At 40.4% G+C, this 17,037-nt stretch overlaps 1 protein-coding gene and 1 long non-coding RNA gene across 2 annotated transcripts in view; one reads left to right on the top strand and one right to left on the bottom strand.

Annotated features, from left to right (window-relative positions):
* Nucleotides 1-1,568: 1,568 nt before the first annotated feature.
* LOC109435006 (uncharacterized) lies at nucleotides 1,569-4,853 on the bottom strand. Its single transcript, XR_002135918.2, has 2 exons — nucleotides 4,523-4,853; nucleotides 1,569-1,742 (listed from the first exon to the last, which is right to left on the bottom strand). It is a non-coding gene; the product is annotated as an uncharacterized LOC109435006 (long non-coding RNA).
* A 125-nt stretch (nucleotides 4,854-4,978) lies between these two features.
* The window catches only part of COX10 (cytochrome c oxidase assembly factor heme A:farnesyltransferase COX10), a 125,471-nt gene continuing 113,412 nt past the window's right edge, over nucleotides 4,979-17,037 (top strand). The window contains exons 1-3 of the mRNA XM_019712524.2: nucleotides 4,979-5,158; nucleotides 9,639-9,760; nucleotides 11,503-11,824. Of these exons, the coding sequence (XP_019568083.2) occupies nucleotides 5,116-5,158; nucleotides 9,639-9,760; nucleotides 11,503-11,824 (487 nt within the window). The 5' untranslated portion in view covers nucleotides 4,979-5,115. The remainder of the gene's footprint in view (nucleotides 5,159-9,638; nucleotides 9,761-11,502; nucleotides 11,825-17,037) is intronic.

The following is a 17,037-nucleotide window of genomic DNA, read 5'->3' as shown; positions in this document are numbered from 1 at the left end:
AGGCAGGGTCCTGAAATACTCCATGCTTCCCTACACCTAAGCTGTCTATTGTAGCAGCAGATACCTTTACTAAGCCTCCAAAGAAGCTCAAGGGCAGATAAAATTCATTGTTTATTATTACATTAAGGTTCTGGACCCATACACTTATGTGGAAGCCCTAACTCTGATGAGCAGAGGTAGACCTGGTGGGAACGCATCTGACTGGCAGCCCAAGCACCCACCGTTTTCCTGGGTCCCTGTCAAAGCAGACGGCCTCTTTCAAGCAAGAAGCATACTGTGGGGACAGAGCCAGGAGTGCAGTTTCCAGGCTCTCGCCCTCATGTGAAATGGTGCTCAGTCGGGTAGTAAATGGTCATCAACTGTGATTGGATGGCCATCAGCTGTGGCTAGTTGGCCGTCAGCTGTAACCAGTGAGCCACTGGCCACTAATATACCTGCCGTGGCTACGCTAGCAACAAATGGGGGCTAGCAAGAAGATGGTGTCTGAGCTAACAAGAGCGGATTGCACTTAGCATGGCAGATTGCAGTTAGCAAGTGGGGTTGGTTGGCTGGCAGAGAAGTGAACGGAAGGTTGCAGATCGTGTGGATCCTGCTTCCTGTGTCTTCAATCCCGCTGCCAGTGAGACTATAATGGTATGACTCCCCTATCTCTGGCTCTGTGGGTGTTTCTTTTTGGCCTCACCATGCCTGCTTTCTTATGTAGGGAGGGGACCAGAGACCCTGCATGACACCCTGCATGACACATACCCAGACCTGTCTTGTCCCCACCCACTCCCTAAATGATGGGAAGAGGGGAAGAACCATCAATGGTGATAGGTAGGAGTGAGCAATGTATTTCAAGAGAGGAAAATCCAAAGGCCAGGAATCTCAAGAGGCTGAATCCAAAGAAAAGATATGAAGTGGCAACTCAGTATTTTAATCCCTTTGACCCTCTCTCCAAAAGCTTGACTCTTAGCAACATGCCTAGTAACATCCTGGGCTTAACCTATACATGTTAGTACTCTAAGAATGGGGATACACTCATCCTAACGAATATTAAGTAGAATCCACTCTGGAATAAAAATTATAGGTGAAAAACTAATGTAGCGAATACCAGAGCTAGAAAAATTGGATGATATTTAGGCACACTTCTATGAAGTTGAATAATTCCCATTCTTCACATCACAGATCTGTGTCTAACAAATTGGGACTCACAGTATAAACTCACGATGCTCTCATTCTTAAATTGCATAGGAAGAACATAAAAATCCTTATTCTTAAAAAAACACTTTCCTTTTTATAGATTCTTAGTTCCATAAACTTTATTAAGCTGCTTTGTTACAACACATTTTTGAAATACTACCACTCCAAATTTCCTTCTAAAATACTTAAGAACAATTAATGTTTTATTTTTGCTGCCTTTTGAAGCATACAGTCATTTAATAGTAAGAGCTGTAATTTTTTTTTTGAGCTGACTATGAGCCAGGCATATTAGTTCATTTAACTTTACTATTTATCTATATTCACATTAATGGTATATTGGTTTGAATTAAGAAGTACTACAAGTGACAGAAAACCCAAAGTAGCAGTGTGTTAAACAAGTGAGGAATTTATTTCTCTCTCATATAATTAGTCCAGGGCTAGTTCCATATCCAGTAGGTATCCAAAGATCCACCTATTTTGTTGCTCTGCTGGCTCCTGTGTGATTACATGTGACTTGGACCTCGTGATCCAAAATGTTGTTCAAATTCCAGCCATCTCATCTGAATTTCAGCGAGCAAGGAAACACCTGTTATTTACTGTTAAGGACACTTAGAAGTTAAACACATCACTTCTGCTTATATCCCACTGATCAGAAAATTAATCATAGTGTCACACCAAGCTGCAAGGGATGCTGTGTAATCTTTATTCTGGACTTTGAAAGAATTAGCATCTACTCAGATGTCATACAGTATAAAATTCAGTACAGGTAGAAAGACTCTCTAAGGATAAATTTTTTTAATTTTGCTTTCAAATTTTGAAGCAAATACACTACAGGACAAAGTGAGATTCAAGAACAGCTTAGTTTTTAACTGAGTGCTGAAACATTAAGGAAAAAAAGAGCCATTATCTAGGTAAAGTTTGACAATAATTTTAAGAGACAAGACACAAAGCTTTATATTGATTATTTAGAATGTTTAAAAATACATAAGTAAGTGATAACTGTAGTTAATGATCACATTAATATAAGATTGAATGATACAACTCAACTTTGTAATTATGGGGTAAAGTTACGTGATTAAAAATGTTTTTAATTCTTTATCTCCATAAGCAATACTGCACAAAATAATTAAAAACATAATCTGCAGAATATATTTCACTCAAAATGTAAAAATCCAAAAATCCAAAGTTAAATAAATATGTGTAATTGTAGGACCCTCCCTACTTCATTTTGTTAGTGAAGATGATACAAGGAGAGAGAGGAACAAAAAAGACAAAGAAGTGCTGGCCTGGATATCTGGAAACAAAGTTCTATCACTTACAGCAAATTACTTAACCTCTCTGGACCTGTTTCCAAATGCTTATGAAATGAGAAGGTTGAGCCATGTTATCTGAGGCCTACCTCTATAAGCCCTATTACTCTACATTGACTAAAGGGCAGAGCTTATATATGGCGTTTTCTAAGGAAACTTGTCTAGGGAAAGTAAGTCTAATGAAGCAAGATAATTTGAAACCAGGAAATCTTATTCATCTTGGCATAAGTAAAAATCGTCAATTCGAACATACTCCAATCTCCAAAAGTGTGTGTGTGTGTGTGTGTGTGTGTGTGTGTGTGTTTGTAAGGGAAGCAAGCTTTCCCAAGCTTTCATAGTATTTGGAACAGCAATATGTCTAGGTCCACAGTAATGGACTGTGACTGGCCAAGCTAATCACTGCAATCACTTCTGTTTTCTCAGCCTCCCTTTCAGCTATGGGTGACTAAATCAATGTACATGATTATGAAACCCTCTGTTTGAAGAAGTATCTCCAAGGATTGTTTTTCAGAAGAGGATGCTTTGCTACTATTGCCCTAAGCTAACTTAATTATAAATATTAGATGAATGTACTTCCTGACCAATCAAGCCAGAATGTATTAATCTTTTAGGCATTTCTCCCACAAAACATTTACTCTGGTTCCTGAATAAATAATAACCTAAACATTCATTTGTGTACTTGATCATACCTTCACCCTATAATTGGAAAGATTTTAAAACGAAGGGAAAATCTGTTGGCCAAGGAGGAACATTTCCATTAAACCCTGTGTCTATCATAAGCCTAGAAAACTTGGGAATTCATATTTTCTGAGTATATGAAATAAAACATTCATGTTAATCAACCTTTTAGACATAGCTGCATTGTCAAGTAGAAAAAATAAATAGCTAGAGTCCAGTAATTTTCAGTTCTGTGTACCCAAATCACTTGTGGTGCTTTAAAAATAAAAGTACAGGTCCCTTCCATCTATTCCACACCCTTTTGATTTAACAGGTCTGGCAGTGGCTCAGGCATCTGTAAGTTTTAAAGCCCTACAGGTGACTGTGACGGCAGCCAAGGCTGAAATACTGTGCTTTATAAATCACAGACACTGTGACCCTTCAAGACGCTTAGGTGAATAAGCCTGTATGGCACGGTAGCAATAACACTGTAACAGGTATCAGGGGTTCTGGTCTTGGTTCTGGAACTCAGCGGCTAGGTGACTTTGGACAGATCACTTACCAACACTCTTTGAGCCTTAACGTGTTATTCATAACATTTGCTGTGGTTATAAACATCACGTGTACAAAAGCAGATGGAAAATTATAAGGAGTTTCAAAACTCTTAACATAGTATTTAAAGCTGTTTTTCTCTTCATAGAGTATCCTTTCTTTTACTTGTATGCAGGAAAAATCTACTGTTCCTTCAACTGAGTACCAAGTTTAAATCTGAGGCCTTGCCTGAGCCAACTACACAGGATTGTTATCTCATCTGTGTTTCTGCAGCACTTTCTACATTACCCCTCCCCACTGACTCCGTTCATTGATAACCCCGCGACCCTCACTGGTATAGTGTAAGATCCTACAGACTCAGGGGAATCTTATTCTTTTCAGTATCCCCCGTGCCCAGCAATGTTAGCTGAGGTGAACAAAAATGGCTATCACCTTATGGTTGATGACAGAAATTGCCCTTATCGATCGCAGTTACCTATTTCAAAAGCTGAATCTTTTTTCTTCCGTATACTTTACTTGTGGAACTCCAAAATGAAAAAAACAATGAGGGGAGATCTGCCCTAGTAATTAATTACAACACCAGTGATAATTTATTAGTACCTATATGGGGTAGGCACCGAGCTACCCACTAGAGAGACATTATTTAACTCTCTCAACCATCTTATAAAATATATACTATTATTATTCCTGTTGCACAGCTAGATAACTGAGGTTCAGAGGACTTGTGTAATTTGCTCAAGCAGGTCGCAGGCCAGAAGTTGGGGCCCAGATTCGAACACCGATCTCATTCCAGAGCCTTAAATCTCAACCACTATACGCACCTTCTTCACCTTGAGATACTCTGAAGCTTCCCTTGCCTGGTGTGAATCAGGGACACGCAACGCGAGTTCATTGGTCCTCCCATGTGACAGCGAATATAGTAAAGCTGTAGCTGTAACTGACCAGACTGGAGCGTGCTGGCATCGTCCCAAGAACCATTTCCTCTTGGCGATTCGGGCACCAAGAAGTATCCCAAACGTAACTTTAAATTGCCCGCGAGCAGTCCGCATCCAGGCCCTGCCCATCATAAGAGGTCACTCGGATGCGGCCAGAGAACGCCCGGCAACCTCTGAGAGCCGCAGGCGAGGGCCCGCAGTTCGCGCGCGGCCTTTTCTTCCGGAAGACGTAGCGACACGGTGCTCTCACGTTTTCCGAAAGTACCTCGAGCTTCTGACCTTCAACCCAGCATTTCCACTCGCCTCGCTTTCAGAGCACCTCCAACCACAGCCCTTCCCTTCCGCGAACCTCCCGCCGGAAGTGACGGACCGGAAGCGTCGCTCCTCCCACGGGGGGCGGGGAAGGAAGATGGCGGCGCCCTGCAGCCGGTGAGGAGAGAGGACACGGGGATCCCGAGGAGCGGCCAGACTCGGACGTTATGGCAGCATCCCCGCACACTCTCTCCTCACGCCTCCTGACAGGTACTGCACCCGCTGTCGTGCTCGACTCTGGGAAAGTTCTCTTCTTTTGCCACGTGCGACACCGTGCTTCCGGCTGCCTGCAACCTTGGGAACCCTTGGCGAGGTCGGCTGGGCACCGGTGGCGGCATGTGACCCTTGGAGTAGCCTGAAGTGATGGGAGCATGGAACTAGGGTCTAGTCTTGCACTGTGGCTCTGGCGGTCCACACCGCCTCCATCCCGCTCCCCTGGAGGGGCTGTGACTGGTGTTTCTTTCGGTTTTCATAGAGTAGAGGCTGGAGGAGAGAGGACAGCGTAGAACCTTAGAGCTCCACGAGCCTTTTGGCTTATCAGAGCCTCGGTCTGTAATTTATTTATATACTGGTTTATCATGTGTCTTTCCCAACTAGAATAGAAGCCTTGTGAAGTCAGTGACAGTTTTTCTCTGGTTCACCTCTGTGTCCCCAGTGCCCAGAATAGTACCTGGTGTACATTGTTGACTCTCAACAATTATTTGTGAATGAATGAAATTTGTCCTGAGGGAGATATTAAAGAGAAGATTGGGAATAATTTTGTCCCCAGTAGTTTAGGATGATAACTAATGGCTGTGAGGAATATACTGCCGCTGGTCCATATTGGAAATGCATAGAAGCCAGGGACTCCTTTTTGATCAAATCCCAGAAACTTTTCTCAGGCCCATGTATCACAAGCTCTCTGTAGCATCCGTCAGTATTGATCACTGACTCTGAAATTCCTTTCTTCATTTTTCTCGTGGCATTGTTAGTTTATGGGTCTTTTCTGGTCTGTGAGCTGAGGGCAAATCTTTTGACTTTTCTGGAATTGAGTTTACTCATCTGTAAAATGAGACAATTGAAGTAGATGACTTCCAAAGTCCCTTCTGTTTTAAAAAGTGGGGAAGAGGGTGGGAAGTGGGAGTAAAAATGAAACAAGATTGGTAATTGTTGAAGCTGAGGGAAAAGTAATTGCGCTCATTGTATTCTTCTGCTTTTGTATATGACTGAAATTTTCCGTAATGAAAAGATCTTTTTAAAAGTGATTCTTTTTGAATTACTTCTATCATCCCTGACTGTGAGTATTCTTTCAGCCTTTTTTCGTGCTTGAATTAACACCTCTGTAGGAGGTTTTTCCAACGTGTGTACCTTAGGCTAGCTGCTTTTCTGCCTTTCGGTTCTGTATTTTCAGCTTTCTATAGGACAATTCCACTTGGCTGCTCAGAATTCCCCAGTTCCAGTAGGTGAGCTGTATATGGTCCCCATTGTTTGTTACTGGATCAGACTTTTCAGTGCTGATAAGAAGGAATTAATAGTTTAGTGTCTTGAAGCTATGAACATAATCGCCAAAAAACTGCTAGTAAGTGGTCTGTAGTACTTGCTGTAATCCACTTGGAAGGTCCACTGCAAGAGCTTGATGTGAAAGCAGCATGTTTGGAAGGGGTGGCAGAGAGGTAATCTGGGAAGAGTCCCATTAGAGACCATTAGATATCTAATGGTCATGTCGAAAATTGCTTCTAAACATTCAAAGTATTTTATAGCCCTTAAAAAAAATCAGGACCTTTCAGTTATTTGTCTGCTCAGTTCATTTTTAAAGCCCTATAATCACGACTCATTGTTGATGGTGAATTGTAGATATGGTCTCATGTTTCCAGATTTTTAATGTATCTATTGTAAATCCTCTGTATCTTCAAACCTCAATTTGTTTACATAGGGCTAAATGTCTTTGATTTCTAGGCACCAATTCATAGAAATGTGACACGTTTTGACTAAATGAAGTGTTTTCATCATTTAAAAGTGCTGTTTCCTAGCTTTTATTTTTTCTTACTACCATTCTGTAAAATCTCAGTTTGACCCACTTAGTCATGAGAGATATTTTTCAAGGTGATTTTTTTCCCTCCCAGCAACATGCGTTTCTCACTGGACCTGAAGAACTTCAAACAGGTTTTGAAATTAAGGGCCAGAACAGTAAAATCTTGATGTCTTCTGAATAATCGTTTAATATTGAAATCCTGTTATCTGAAACAACGATGTTAAGTCCAGAAAGGGAAAATATACACAGTCAAAAATATAAATAAAACCAGAATATCTGAGGATTGATTTCAAGAAATTTCAAAAAACACTGCTATTCCTTTATGTATGCATATTAACTGAGGTTTGAGAATCTGATTTCAGTGAAGAAGTGATTTATCTCCAGTCTAAGATAATTGCCATGTATTACAAGGTGCAGTGATTGTTCCTCCCATCGTCCAAGTAAGCTATGGGGGTGATCCAGTCATCAAACATTATTTCATTACTATGTGGAAAGCGCTCTGCTGGCTGTTGTAGCAAAAGTGAGTAAGTCCAGGCCACCAAAGAACTAAAAAAATATGGTGGAAACAATTTGCATTAAGAAGTGCCGTGAAAAAGTGTATAAAAAAAAGTGTATAAAGTGATAGAGTAGTTGAAAGAGACTTTGAAAATTTGACAGGTGAGGCAAGACACTGCAAGCAAGTGAACAACATAAAGATGAACAAACTGTGACGTGTGTGGTGTATTTAGTGGGGAGTGATAGGACAGCATTGCCGTAGTGAGTCATAAGTACATGGTTGGGCGACTCTGGGCTTCAGGAAGAAAACCATTGGCTTTATGGAACTTGAATTGGAGAACAAAGGAAATTACTGAAGTTGGGTTGGCTGGCATGAACCCTATAACTGTTACCGTGGTCCAAACAGTTGAACCCTACAGCTGTTGCTGTAGTCCAAATAGAAGATAGTAAGGGTCTGGATCAGTAGAAATGGAAAGAAGTGAATGGATTTTACCTGTATTTCAGAGTTGACTTGATGGTTATTAAATGATGAAGGAAGAATTCAAGATACTCTGGAGGGGGCCGGCCCGGTGGCTCAGGCGGTTAGAGCTCCGTGCTCCTAACTCCGAGGGCTGCCGGTTCGATTCCCACATGGGCCAGTGGGCTCCCAACCACAAGGTTGCCAGTTCGATTCCTTGAGTCCCGCAAGGGATGGTGGGCTCTGCCCCCTGCAACTAAGATTGAACACAGCACCTTGAGCTGAGCTGCCTCCCGGATGGCTCAGTTGTTGGTTGGAGCGCGGGCTCTCAACCACAGGGTTGCCAGTTCGATTCCTCGAGTCCCGCGGGGGATGGTGGGCAGCGCCCCCTGCAACTAAAATTGAACATGGCACCTTGAGCTGAGCTGCCGCTGAGCTCCCAGATGGCTCAGTTGGTTGGAGTATGCCCTCCCAACCACAAGGTTGCCAGTTCAATTCCTCGACTCCCGCAAGGGATGGTGGGCTGTGCCCCCTGCAACTAGAAAGCGGCGGCTGGACCTGGAGCTGGGCTGCGCCCTCCACAACTGGGACTGAAAGAACAACAACTTGAGGCTGAACGGAACCCTCCACGGCTGAGAGGGGACAACAGCTTGACTTGGAGAAAAGTCCTGAGGGTGCACACTGTTCCCCAATGGAGTCCTGTTCCCCTTCCCCAATAAAATCTTTAAAAAAAAAAAAAAAAAAAAAAAAAAAAAGATACTCTGGAGGTCTGGTTTTATCTCCACTAAAGAACTGAATAGAGATATGGGCGAGAATAGTGTTCTTAAAGACATATTTCCACATATCCACATGGAGATACTAAGAGAGCAGTTGGAAATAGGCATACGTAGTAACTCTAGAAATGGGTTGAAGATAAAAAATTACTCTATAATTGCTTTTGCTCAGGGACACTATGTAGTGTTCTGAACAGTGGGAACACAACTGCCTGAAAGTGGCAGACACAGCAAGAAGAGACACCATTAGGAAAGTGACAAGTGATGGGTGGAAGGTGGCAGAGAACCAGGAGCTTTTAGTGTCATGGAAGCCATGGGAGGGGAGACTCTTAAAAAGAAAGGGAGAATCTGTACCATTATACTTTGAAGGCTTGACTAGGGTGAGGTTTTACACAGAAGCATTGGATTTGTTGATATTTGAGAGAAGATTTGGAATAATGATTAAAAGCCAAATTCCTATACAACAAAAATAGCTTCTTCCTAACTAGATTGATAGTCATACTTTGTTGAGAACTATTTCTTCACCCTTTTAGCTTATTTGCCTGACAGCCAAAATATTAATCTGAAATATATCTTCCAGTTTAGTTACTTATTGAGAAAAATTATGCTTCTCATTTTATACTGTTTTAAAAGTAACTGACCTGATTGCTTTATATTTTCTTCTTAAAAATATCTTTAGTGTGGACATTTAAGCATTTAATATAATAAAAGCATAATGATCCTGAAATGAAAAATTTGCCTAGCCCTGTTAAAGAATTAAACTGACTTAAACTGTAACTAGGGCTAATAAATTGCATTTATTCCCAAATCTGGATTAAATTATTTCAAAGTTCTGACCCATCACACGTGCAGTGCTTACCGCAGTACGGTGCTGGCTTTGCCTCTGGATAAGTACACTCATCATTTGACGAGAAGCATTAATCATTTTAACATTTTTTTTTCCTTCTCTTATAGGCTGTGTCTGGTATCTAGAAAGAAGAGCTATGCGGGACTCCCCTCACAAATTTATGCATCTTTTTAGGAACGTCAATAAGCAGTGGATTACGTTTCAGCACTTTACGTTCCTCAAACGTATGGTATGTTCAGAAGAGCATCCTTACTCTGCTGCTATCTGTCTTTACTTTCTCTGTATGAGGGAATTTCAGAAATTCCTGTTACAAGAAGAGTTGTAAGAAGTACTGTTCGGAAAGGACTTTTATTTAGTGTCCTCTTAAGTTTATTCAAAACTTTAATCCCTTGTTTTGATTATTCTTAACTAAAACCAGAATAATTCTGGTGTTTGAGCTTAAAAGTATGATCTTGAATTTACTGATTAAGTTTGGAGAAAGATTGAAAACTTCTGGCATATTTCAATGACACTAAAATTAGGAAAAGCTGAACTTTATAGTACATCTTTTTAAATTCTTCAAAGTTCTGTGAATACATCAGTAATACAGAAATAACTGCTTTAACAATGTGACCCTCCTGTTTTCTTACGTTACAGTGCATTTAAAAGTCTTTTAAACACATGCACGTCTGAGAAGATTCAAATGAGCTGAGTGTTTGTAATTTGCTAGGCATTTTGTAGTGGGCGTTGATAAATGAAGTCCTCTTCTAGGTCTGTACAATATTGGCTCCGTGATATTGTGGGCAACATGGTCACTTACCTCTAACAATGAGATCATTTGCCTTTTTCTCAAATAGAAAAGTATTACAGAATGGAGAAATGATAGGTAAAAACTCAGATAATTATAGTGTAAGCATGAAATAATAGCAAATTCATAACCGAACGTCCTATTTGACATTTCTTTCATCTTTTTTTTAACAAAACGCCCACTTTAACTTAAAACTTATAATCTTAATAAAACTTACTCTGATGAGAGAGTTAAATTTTCAGTGACGTTCAAACTTTTAAAGTTGGGATTCAAGGATCATGGATCTGTAGAAGACAAACTCAAATATGTATAATGCCTTTGTTATGTAAACAGAACTCTGGATTCATTCATGAGTTTGTAATCTCTTTCTAAGACTAGTATGTGTAATAGGAAAGATACTTACACATAGCTAGTTATCAGGATAGGTGGCTCCAAGTCCTAGGGCCACCTATAACTAATTGGCTGTGGACTCTTGGTTCTGTCAGTTTATTTCTGAGCCCTGATTTCCTCATCTGTAAATTAAAGAGATACTAATAATGATCCACCTTTTGTAACAACTGTTGAAAAGCTTAAATGAGATAATACATATTGTATAAACTATAATAATACACATTTATAAAATTATAAAGTGCCCCACAAATGCTAGTGGCAATTACTTTTTGCTAGTAAGTGATAGAGATTGTCTCTAAAACCCACATTCTTTTCTTATCCACACTGCTGTAATGTCACTTAGCCCTGGATCATGCACAATCTCTGAGCCCCTCTCTGCACTGTTTGCCTAGGAACATTGAAAGTCAACAGGTTGATTTGGGCTCTTAATTATAGAAAACATTTTCATTGTATTTGAATGTTAAACCACCAGTTTCTGGTACTGTGTTAAGGGAAGTTCTGGAGGAGATGAATAAGAAATAAATTTATCTTTCTTTTAAGGAAATGAAATTCCTAGGATTTTCTAAACCATAGAATTTGGTTTAGAAAAACGATTGCTGAGGCATTAATTATATTCTCCATATCTCTTAGTCTAGTGATTTCCATGTAACAAGCTCTCTAATATTAGTTAATTTACCATATATTTATAAAGGTAAACCTTCAAATACTGTAAAAGTCAGGCTGATGGAAGGTGTAATTAAACTATTTAAGAGCATTTTGGGCTTTGTATAGTAACATGTACTTTTTAAATTTAGTACGTCACTCAGCTGAACAGAAGCCTCAACCAGCAAGTAAAACCGAAGCCAGAACCAGTGGCATCTCCTTTCCTTGAGAAAACATCTTCGGGTCAAGCCAAAGCAGAAATATATGAGATGAAACCTTTTTCACCCTCCAGCCTATCTTTGTCCGGAAAGCCAAATGAAGAAGAAGTGATAGAACTAGAATCTGCCTCAATAATTGAAGCCTCAGTAGATGTGGGCAAAGAGATAAAAGATGAAAAGCAGTGGAAAGAGATGAAGCTGCGTGCGGACGATTTGCCAGGAATTTTGGCGCGACTGTCCAAAATCAAACTCACAGGTACTTTGTTTGTCTGGTGTAGTTAGATCATTACTTGAAACTTTATTTTTAGTTAAACGAAAAGCTAATTTTATTTTCTGACCCAAAAAGAATGTTTTGAAACTTCAGATTCTCTCTTGGTATTTTCTTTCTCTTCAGTTTAATTGGGATCCGAAATCAAATTTTCTGGATTCTATTTACTCGGAATTGTAAATAGTATTGTACTAAATGCATTATACTGAAAATACTCTCTTTTATTTTCAATGAAAGTAGAATACTTACCTTGCTTCTTTCCTTGTCTTGTGTGTTTTTACACCTAGTGCCCTGGAAAGATGCAGTAGGGTGATGAGTTCTGTCTGCATTCTGACAGCAGGACAGACTTGACTGCTGTGTTTGGTATGCAGTCACCACGGTGGCCACTGGGCCTCCCAGCTCACTGCCGTGTTTTGCTGCTTGTAGGGCCTCTGGGATTGTCCCAGGTGTGGAGGGATTTTGAGTGCTTCTCTGAAAGGAGGTTTAGAACCAGATATTTTGTCTACTTGTAGCAAACGGCACCAAAGTTTATTGCATGCATTTGGGTACCAACCCATAATTATGTCCTTTGGTTGTTACAACCACCCTGTGAGTCAGGCAAAGCTTTGTTATTATCATCCCATCTCATGGCTAAACTTAGAAATAGCTTATTCTGGCCTAACCCTGTTTAGAATATATGTTCTGGATCATCCTGCAGATTGAAGACCTCGCCTCTCTTTTCTTAGATGAGAATAAGAAGAAATGGGTACCTGGTACTCTTTGAGGACATAAAGTGGTAAATAATGTTACTGAGTCAAAATCAGGAAGTAAACAGATGAGAACAGAGAGCCTTTTGAGAGTAGAGAAGATCAGAGAAAGTGGTTTTTGTTTATTTGTTTGTTGGTTTTTCAAGAGTTGAGCCTGAAATCCAGAGTAAAGGGAGGTAAACCAGACCACTTCTTTCCTCAGTGACCAAGCTCACTTAAAAAAACCTTATTTGGGGGATGACACCCAGACATAGGGAGTTTGACAAAGAATCATAGTAAAACTTTCATAGTGCAACTCTGAAACAGTGAGAGGAATTTCAGGTGGCATCCGTGAAATTATGGCTTAGTGCTTCCTGATAGGTGAGCAAAGAATCATCACATTTCTGAAGTTATCTTTTGTCATTTACACAGCTGGTTTGTGTATCGTGTTGTTAACATGTTAAGAATGACTATTAATAAGGTGTGATTTTAGGATGTCATTCAAAAAACGAGGCCTCTCAGTATGTAGGCATCAGAAATGAGATCTGTTATCAGCAGAATCTTCTTTCCTCTTGTGCACCATCATTTAACGCGTGCACTCTCCTAGCTCCTGCTCACTCTGCAGATTGGTTCTCCTCTCTTATTGTCCCATTTCTGTCAGTAATACCAGCATTCTTCACTCCCCCCAGATGAGAAATCTCAGAATCATTGTTTCTTCTTTTATCTAACATCCAGGTGTTACCAATGGAATCTTTTGTAATGCCGGTGTGATCTCTCATCCCCATTTCTGAAGCTACCATCCTAGTTTAGGTCCAAAACATGAGGTCTTTGGTTATTGCAGCAGCTCCTAACTGTTCTTTCTGCCATCATTCTCCTCCCACTGCAGTGTATGTTGCCCAGGGCCGCCAGACTCACTTTCCTAAAACACTGCTTCCATCTATTCCTAAGCTACTCAGGAGTCTACAGTTCCTCTGTACTGCCTCAACTCTGCCTGATTTTCAAGGAACATGGTCATCGGAAATGATTAGACTCTTCCCCGGAAACGTGCTTTTCCCCGTCCCTGTCCCCTTCCACCCCTCCATAGTCATTCTTCCGTGGGAGACCAGGCTGCCTCTCATATCCAGTCAGGTCCTTGCACAGCTTCTGCATGAAACCTCTTCTTGCCTCCTCTTGGTCCACGTCTCCCTTCTCGAAACTCAGAATGTGGCTTTGAAGTCAAGCAGACTTGAGTTCAGATCCTGGCTTTGACATTTACTAGCCAGTGAGACTTTGGGCAGTTCCTGGACCTTGTTGAGACAATGTCCTCATCCATAAAGTAGAAATAATAATAAGTCATTTAATAATTCAATCACATAATGCATTTAAAGTACTCAGCAGTGTGCCTGCCATGTGGGAGACCTTCAAAGGTGTTTGCAAGTAATTACAGGTGAACACTTGATCGTCTATTTAATGTACAGTGTACTTTCCTAAGATTTTGAGGGCAGAAATCATGCCATATACTTGTTGAGTACTCCTGGCTATCCAGGTACAGTGCTGCTTCCTTGGTAGGGGGAATTGAGAGGGGATTGACAGACTGACGTCCTCCAGAGCAGGGCAGCCACAGGGAAGAGGGGATATGGAAACCTGTCACTTGGGGAGTGAGATTGTTTTGCTTGGAAAATGGAAGGGAGGAGGGAGAAAGGTGGTGAGGGAAAGGAGCAGGAAGACATGGCAGCCACCTTCAAACACCTGTAGCTCTGTTGATTTAAAGGAACAGTGCTGCTAATTTATAGTCCAGAGGGCAGAGCAGAGATTGCATGTGCAAACGAGGGGGCAGATTCTTTCCCTATGGAGGAGAGTTTTTAGGGGGACTATTTAGATGTGAAATGGGCTGCCTCGTAAGGCAGTGGTCCTTGTCATTGGAGTTACCCAGGTAGAAACATAATCCTTGAGGGAAGTGGAAGAAGGGATTCCTGCATTGTGTAGTGGGTGGAACTGTAATAGATGGTGACGATTAAGTCCCCTTTTAATACTAAGAGACTGCCAGCCTTCATTAATTATTGGATGTTTACCACATACCCCTTTGTGCTAGATGCTGGCAATACAGAAATAACTCGCACATCATTTCTGTCCTCAAGAATTTGATAGTCTAATGGGGAGATTTTGTACACACACACACATATACAAATAAAACTGGTCAGATACATCTGCATTTCAAACCCAAAACACTTTCTTAACACTCATGTGATCCTGAGCAATTGCTTAACCTTCCAGTGCCTTAGTTTCTTTTCCTGTAAAACAGAGACAGCAGTACTTACTTCATAGCTTCATTGTGAGGGTTGAATGAGATAATGCGCATAAGACACCTGTGTGCCCATCACCTAGTAGTCATTTAATTAGCTGTTATTAGTAGGACTATTGCTGTATCCACCAGTAGGTATTATAAGAGATGTGTGCAGAAGGCAGAGTGGGGACCCAGAGAGGAAGTATTGTTTCTGCCTGTGGAGGACGGTGAAGTGAAGGGGTATTTACCAGGCAGCAAAGGCCAGGATTGTATGCCAAGGCACACCAGCTGGTGTATTCAGAATACGGCCGTGTGCCTCAGTAATTAATGCCGGATGCCTTCAGTGTTACGCAGGAGAGACACTTGGTGGAGGTGGAGGTCAGGCAGGACCATTTTGTCATGTTGGCGTGTACGCATATTTCATGCTGAAGAATTTAGCTGTTACACCCCAGCAGCAGAAAGTCCTGGAAGGTTCTTTGTCTTATTTATCTTTCAAGTTGCTTTTAAATACTACTAAATTCATGTAAACTTACTGTAAGAAAAAGAAATCCAAATAATACAGAAGCATATATCTTAAACTGACAAAGGATCCTTTCCGTTCATCCTAGATAAAACCCCTGCTTGAAATGTAGCCTTCTCTATATGTAAAAATATGCAGATATAAAAATAAAGGTAGGGTTTTACATTTTAAGTTCTGCAACTTGCCGTTTTCTCTTAGCAGTATAGCCTTCACTGACAATATTTACCTCACTGCATAATACTCCAGTATATGAACTGCCATTATTTACTTAACTCATCCTCTGCAGGTAAACATTTAGGGTATTTCCAGTTTTTTGCTATTAAAAGCAACTCTGTGGCTAACTTTTATCTACATAAGTCATTGTATACTTATCTGAGTCTGTCTGTAGGATAAGTGTTTAGAAATGTAATCACTAGCTTTGCACATGCTAGTTTTGATAGATTGACTAGCTTGTTCCTAAAAAAGAGTGTAATTTATATTCCCTCCAATAGCATACGGAAATCTGATTCCTTCCTGTCCTGTGCTTGTGCATTAGCAGTCTTCACCAGTTTTGCTGTTTGATAACTCAAAAGATTTTTGTGTCTGTTCGTTTTTGTTTTTTGAGTTTTGGTGGAGTTGAGCATCTTTTTCTATATTTTGATCATTTGTAGTTTTCCTTCTGTTATTTCTCTCCTGTATCCGTCATCATTTCTTATTGATTCTTTAGAACTCTGTAAATTACCATTTCATCCATCATATTTATTTTTAAAAATTTTTTTTACATTTACTTTTTCCCTTTAGTTGTGATATTTTGTTGTTTTGTTTCATTTTGCCCTGCTAAAATTTTTAACTTTTATGTATTCAAATTAATTAGGGTTTTTTATGCGTAGAAAGATTTTTACCATCCTATAGTTGTAAAAGCATTCATTTGTGGGTTGTTGTTTTTTTTTTGTACTTTAGTATTTTTGTTATATTCTCTAAGGTTTGGGGACCATGTAGATGTATTTCAACATAAGGAGTAGGATTGATTAAGAAGACTGCGGTGGTAGTACTATTGCTCAAGGGTCACCTGTTTTTGTAAATAAAGTTTCAAGCAACATAGCCATGCCCATTTGTTCTGTACTGATATCATGCTACATTTGCAGAGTTGAGTAATTATGACAGAAAACTTATAGCCTAGAAAGCCTGAATATTTTCTGTCTGACCCTTTATAGAAAAAGTTTGCTGATCCCAGCTATAGAACATGGAGTAGACAGAGGCAAGGATATTGGCAAAGAAGCCAGTGGTAGCCAATTGAGAAATGACTTGGAGCTGAACTAAGGCTGTGGAGGGAAAGGAGAGATGGAGGGGGACAGAGATAGAGGAATAGTAAGGAAACAGAGTTAACAGAACGGTAGATGTGGTAGAGTACTGAGGAGACGTAAAACAAAAGGTTTCGGACCTGGAGTTGGCAAAGAGCGTGACCACTGACAGAAGAAGCAAGCAATCTCTGGTTCTCGGGGCTCTATGCTCCCTATTATCCTACACTCTGCCCAGTCCTCTGAGAGAGGGCATAGTGTGGTGAGCCCTGGCCCAGCGTCCCTGCATTCAAATCCGGGCTCTTACTAACTGAGTGACCTTGAGCAAGTTCCATAATCTCCCTGTGCCTCAGTTTACCCATCTGTAAACTAGGGATAATAATAATAATAATACCTGCTTCAGAGGGTTGTTCTTA

Source organism: Rhinolophus sinicus, linkage group LG15, assembly GCF_036562045.2.
Source record: "Rhinolophus sinicus isolate RSC01 linkage group LG15, ASM3656204v1, whole genome shotgun sequence".
Lineage (NCBI taxonomy): Eukaryota > Metazoa > Chordata > Mammalia > Chiroptera > Rhinolophidae > Rhinolophus > Rhinolophus sinicus.
The sequence above is the reverse complement of the archived record's forward strand: the minus strand, read 5'-3'. Positions and strand labels throughout refer to the sequence as shown.